This window comes from Elephantulus edwardii, unplaced genomic scaffold, assembly GCF_000299155.1.
Source record: "Elephantulus edwardii isolate Elephantulus edwardi_28Jun2011 unplaced genomic scaffold, EleEdw1.0 scaffold00165, whole genome shotgun sequence".
NCBI lineage: Eukaryota > Metazoa > Chordata > Mammalia > Macroscelidea > Macroscelididae > Elephantulus > Elephantulus edwardii.
This window is the reverse complement of record NW_006399915.1, coordinates 1,156,453-1,162,259: the sequence shown is the minus strand read 5'-3', so window position 1 is coordinate 1,162,259 and position 5,807 is coordinate 1,156,453. Positions and strand designations below refer to the sequence as shown.

Sequence of the window (5,807 nt, the reverse complement as noted above, 5' to 3'; positions counted from 1 at the left end):
GATGTTAGATGGATCTTGGCTGAAAGCAGGGAATACCAGAGGAATGTCTATCTGTGTTTCATTGACTATGCAAAGGCATTTGACTGTGTAGATCATAACTATGCAAAGGTAGATATACTGGATATAATAAACACTTAATGTTTTAACTCATGCCAATAACTTCTTTTTTGCTCCATTGAGATTTTAATGAAAGTTTATAAAGGACTTGGGTATACATTCATTTCATTGATTGTTGTACATTTCCATCCTTGTTTTCCTCAGCCCCAACCCCCCTACCCCAGTTCACTTATTTCTTTGGAAAAAAAGTTCTTTTATTGTTATCCAGCACACCCCCAGACCACTGTACTATGAAGCTTTTGCCAATAACTTCTGAGAAAGTCTAGTACATTCTGTATCTTGTGTGTATCATAGAAAGACTGATAGACATTTCTCAATCAATGTACCTTAATGACATGTGTTTTAATAAATCTGTCAAATGTAATATTTTATTTTGCTTGCGTATTTTCATGAACCTCAAAAGAAAAACCATACTTAAGAGTAGGGCAACTCTAGAATACATGGGAAAAGAAAGATTATAGTTAGTGCCATTTTTATTTGAGGAAAAAAAATAACATTTTCTAATCTCCAGTCTGTCTTAAGTTCATATTTAGCATTATCTCCTTTAGTCACAGCCTCCCAGACTGTTTTCACTAGTCGCCATGGAGTTGATTTTGACTCATGACAACCCCAAGTGTTCAGGAAAGGATTGCTCTATATGGTTTCTCAGACGACAGCGTTTTGAAAGTAGAGTATTAGGCTCTTCTTATAAGGGGGATTTGAACCATTTACCTTTCGATTAGGAGTAGAGTGCTAAACCATTAGTGTGAATCAGAAACTCCTTCCCAAGTAGGTAACCTCACTGCCTTTGAATCAATTCCTGTTCATAGACACCCACTATTGAGTTTCTGAAGTTGTAAATCTTTATGCCCATTTTTCTCCCGTGGAATTGCTAGTAGTTTCATACCATTCACTTAGCAGCCCAACACTACATATTACTCTACCAGAGCTTCTTTCCCAAGTAGGTTATTGTTGTTGTGTACCATAGAGTTTGAACCTACCCATAGCTGATCCTCCTGTGGGTTTTCATAGACATTTAGTTGCAGGAGAGGAGATTGCCCATCCTTTCCCCAGTGAGCGCCTGGTAGCCTCGAACCCATGCCTTCAGGATTGCAGTGCAGCTTCTTGCCACTAAACTACCAGGGCTCCCTCCCAAGTAGGTAGGGAGGTTTTATTTCTATTTTTTTCCAAGAGGATGGAGAAAGACTAAATGACATAGCTATGTGCAGAACAGATCATTCGTGAGGCTGGGCTATATGAGGAGGAATGTGGTATCAGTATTGGAAGCAGACTCATTAAAAACCTACATTATGCAGATGACACAACCTTGCTTTCTGAAAGTGAGGAGAACCTTAAGCATTTGTTGCAGAAGGTCAAGGACTGTAGTCTTCAATATGATTTGGAGCTCAATGTCAAGAAATCAGATTCTAGCCATTAGTCTAATTGGCAGCATCATGATAGATGGAGAAGAGATTGAAGCTGTTAACAGTTACAGCTTGCTTGGCTCCACAATCAACACTCTTAGCATCAGCAGTCAAGAACTCAAAAGACAAATTGCACAGAGAAAATCTGCTGTCAGGGACCTCTCCAGAGTACTGAGAAACAACAATATCAGTCTAGAGACTAAGGTGCACCTGACCCAGGCCCTGGCCTTCACGGTTACTTGCTGTGCATCAGAGAGTTGGACAATGACTAAGGATGCCTGAAGAAGAATTGATGCCTTTGAGTTGTGGTGCTGGAGAAGAGTTTTGAACATATCATAGATCACCAAGAAAATAATTAGGTTTGCCTTGGAGAGGGTGAAACCAAGTTTCTCCTTGGAGACTAAGATTTTGAAGCTCTGTCTCACATATTTTGGGCATGTGGCCAGGAGGGACTGGTCCTTGGAGAAGGTCATCAAGCTTGGAAGGCTGTAGGGATGGCACAGAAGAGGAAGACCCTGGATGAAAATTGAGTGTCACAGTAACTGGGGCAACTGGAGTAGGTGTGTTGGAGTCAGTGAGACTGGCTCAAGGACAGGGCAGGCTTTAGAGCTGCTGTACATAGGTTTGCTGTGAGTCACAGATGACTCGATGGCATATAACAATAACAACTGTGCTATTATGAAGATAATGTTGTATTTGAACTTGAGTCTCTCTAGCTCTTAAATCCAAGCACTTTTTACAGTTCCAGTGAGCCTTCTGTGACTTTGGTTGTTTTTTCATCATATTCTGCTCTTTTGCAATTTCCATTTTTGCACTTTTAATAGAAAAGTCACACAATACCCAGTATGGCAGGACTAAGTTCAGAAAATAGGAGTTCATATCTGTTGCCCTGGTAAGCTTTCTTTATTAACTTTACTTGCCTTTCATTTTCTAGAAGGTCAGAGAAATAACTGAAAATATCTTTTCAGTAAGATTATAAAATATATAGGATATTTAGAGGCTCAAGTCACAGTGAACATCAGAAATCCCATCCAGCCTTAGAAATATTTAAGTTTTAAAGTAGTCAAATAGTTTCTTTAAAAGAATGCAATACACATTGGGTCGTTTAACACTTCACAACTTTCTCGGTATTTTCAAGTTCTTAGAAATTGAAACTAGCACTTGTTTTTGTGAACACTTGTGTTTTGGCTGATACAGATATTACCCATCAAAGGATGCAGAATACTTGGTTATGTGGAAAATACTGAGAGTACCTCCAGTTTTTCAAAATGCACACATAGATCATTTCCCTTTCATATTTACACTCCTTGTTTGTTAGCTGTTTTGTAACTTTTTATTGTTTTTTAATGAAAACTTTCTCCCTCCCCTTACTTTTTTCTAAATGTAACTCTAGAGAATTAAGAAAAGCGAAAATGCTCCCCTTGTTCTTTGGAGTGAGCCCAGAAAATCGAAGCCAAACCGGAATGTTCATTTACAGTAATAGCCGCTTGATCAAAATGCATGAGAAAGTGGGTCCCCAGTTGAAACTCAAGACCCTGTAAGTATGTTTTTGTTTTCAGATGCACAGGCAGGTAGAGGGAGGTTGCAGTAAGATTCTGTGTGTGGAATTAGATGAGTGATTAATCATAATGAAAGCAGGTGTCATCGTCTCAGCTCCCCCTTCCTGTCACTGCACTGGCATTAATCTGATGAATTTATAATATCTGAGGAGCTGAACACATGCTCTAAAACCAAGAATCTGACTTAGAAATGTCTTGAATGCTTTTCTTGAGCAACTTGATGTTTTACTATCTCATGTGCCAACTATTAGGGAGCTCTGGTGGCCTACTGGCAAGAAGCTGTGCTATAATCCCAAAGGAACATGGTTCAAGGCCACCAGCTACTCCATGAGAGAAGGAGGGGCAGTCTTCTCCTGTGTGATTAGCTGTGGGTTATGTTTTTAATATTTTGCTCATTTAAAATGAATACAAGCATGTTAAAGAAATTTTCAAAGGGAAAGATCTATGGTCATGTACAACAACTCCATCAATCTTGGATGTTGTTGTTATTATGTGCCATCAAGTCACAACTGGCTCACAGCTGAACCTCCAGTGGGTTTTCAGAGGCTGCAGATTTCACAGGAAAATGTCCATCTTTTTTTCTGTGAAGCAGCTAGTAAATTCAAACTGCATGCCTCTGGGTAAGTTCTTACCCCTAGACCTCTAGAGATCCTTTGAGTCTTGGGTTCTGCTTCTTAGTTACATGACCTCTTGTCAGTTACCTGCTTGCGTATATGTAACTAACCTGTCACTGCCTATTTGGATTCTAGAATAATGCATTCTTGTCCTTTCCCAATGGTCTAGAATTCTGAGAATTATGTAGAGTCCTGAAAAGGGACAATTGTTGTGTTCTGTCTCGTCAGAACCAGCTCATAGCTGATCCTCCACAGGGTTTTAAGAAGCAGTAAATTGTACATGAGGAGATGGTCTATCTTTCTCCCACTGAGCAGCTGGTAGATTAGAACCACATGCTTTGGGGTTGGTAGTGCAACTCCTTACTCCTAGGTCTTGTCGCCACCACAAGGCAGGCAAGATACTGAATTATTCCCTGAAAATGAACTGGCAATATTTTCCATAACATTTCATTAATACATTCAGCAAATATTTGTTTTGAATCAATAATGTCACCCCATATGTTAACTTAGGATGTCACTCAAAGACCTCTTTTTTGTACCATATCATATAGATTCTTAGTAATATTTCTTCATCACCCTTAATTACAGAATAATGTGTGATAAATATAGTTGTAACTCTCTTGAACTCCCCGCCATCAAGACAGAAACCTCCATTGATTTGGTTTCTGAGACTGTAAATTGAATTGGAGGACATTGTATCTCTTGGACCCATTGGTGCATTCAAACTGCCAGAAAGGCATGCATATCACCTTTGGGTTAACAGGGCAACTCCCTTTGGACTATGCCAGCCGAGCTCCCTAATAGAGTTGTAGGATGCTTAAATTTAGTATTATATGATATGAATACTAAGAATTAAATTGTTTTATAAGATCTCTACACTGAATTACATTATCACTAAATAAATGGAAGGCTTCTTTTCTCCTTTTCCTTTACTTTCTACTTCATTATAAATAAGTTAATGATATAAGGTTCATAAATACTAATTATCCAATATTTTGGTGATTAAACTATCAGAAATTTGACAATCAGCTACTATAAAAATGCTGGCAATAACGAAAACATAAGTACATACTTGTGTGTGCAGGGGCAGTCACATTCAGAGGGTCATTGTAATTGGCCCTGACAGCTTTAGCCAGAGAGCCTTAGAAGTTCAAACAGTGAACACACACAGAATTTTAGCCTTGTAGATACATTGATAGTTTTAAGTTGGGTTTGTGAAATATGTTTTGTTTATAACTACAGAGAGATTTTTACAAATGATAATGCATTCTTCTGAAAATTGCATACACATTTTTAACATGAAAAAATACATTTTATTGCACTTAAGTTATAAGAAAATAAAATTCTAAGTGAATCAAACCATAGACAATCCCTTTAAAGGTTGTTTTCCTCCATCATGTCAGGTTACTATATAACTAAAATTAACCAACTTGAATCTGATTGTTTTAAATCAGGCTATAAATAAAACAAACAAACAAAAATAAACAGGAGGAGGGGTAAAAAGATCACCTAGTATACAGTGTTAAATTACTTTGACAGTTCAGCTTGAGTCGTGGCTCCTCGAGAATGAGACAAACCATTTGACTTTTTCATTCATTCACTTCATTTGTTTGCATGTGATACCTTTACTACAAAAACCAAAAAGTTTCAGCTTTGTCAGTTACAGCAGTAAACTGTAACAGTTGTTTTCCCAAATACTATAGAACACGAAGACTGACCAGCAACTTTATATTGTGTTTTATATTTTTTAAAATATATTTTGTCAGTTTTAATATTATTATGTTCATTCCATCCAACACAGCTCTCAAAAAGAAAACTTTCTCCACAGAATAGGTGGTAAAAGCTCTGTTCCAGGGAATGTGTTTCAGTTTTTTCCCAGATAAAAGAAAATAAGCTTTGCACACACTCTCATTTCTTTACTTGCAGGCAAACTTCACTCTTTATTAGCTGAAACTCCCCCATTCTAATTCTCTTAAAGCCACAGATGGTTCAAGTTTCAGTGGCATACACATTTTATACATACTATGACCTTGAGTCTATCCCACCTGAATTTCAGAACCATCTCAGGAACAGATTTGAGGCTTTGAACACTAATGAACGAAGGCCAGATGAGT

General features: G+C 37.8%; 1 protein-coding gene across 1 annotated transcript in view; it reads left to right on the top strand.

The window, feature by feature from the left end:
• MORC1 (MORC family CW-type zinc finger 1) overlaps positions 1-5,807 on the top strand; it is a 255,866-nt gene that overhangs the window by 64,786 nt on the left and 185,273 nt on the right. The window contains exon 11 of the mRNA XM_006895351.1: positions 2,914-3,057. Within this exon, the coding sequence (XP_006895413.1) occupies positions 2,914-3,057 (144 nt within the window). The remainder of the gene's footprint in view (positions 1-2,913; positions 3,058-5,807) is intronic.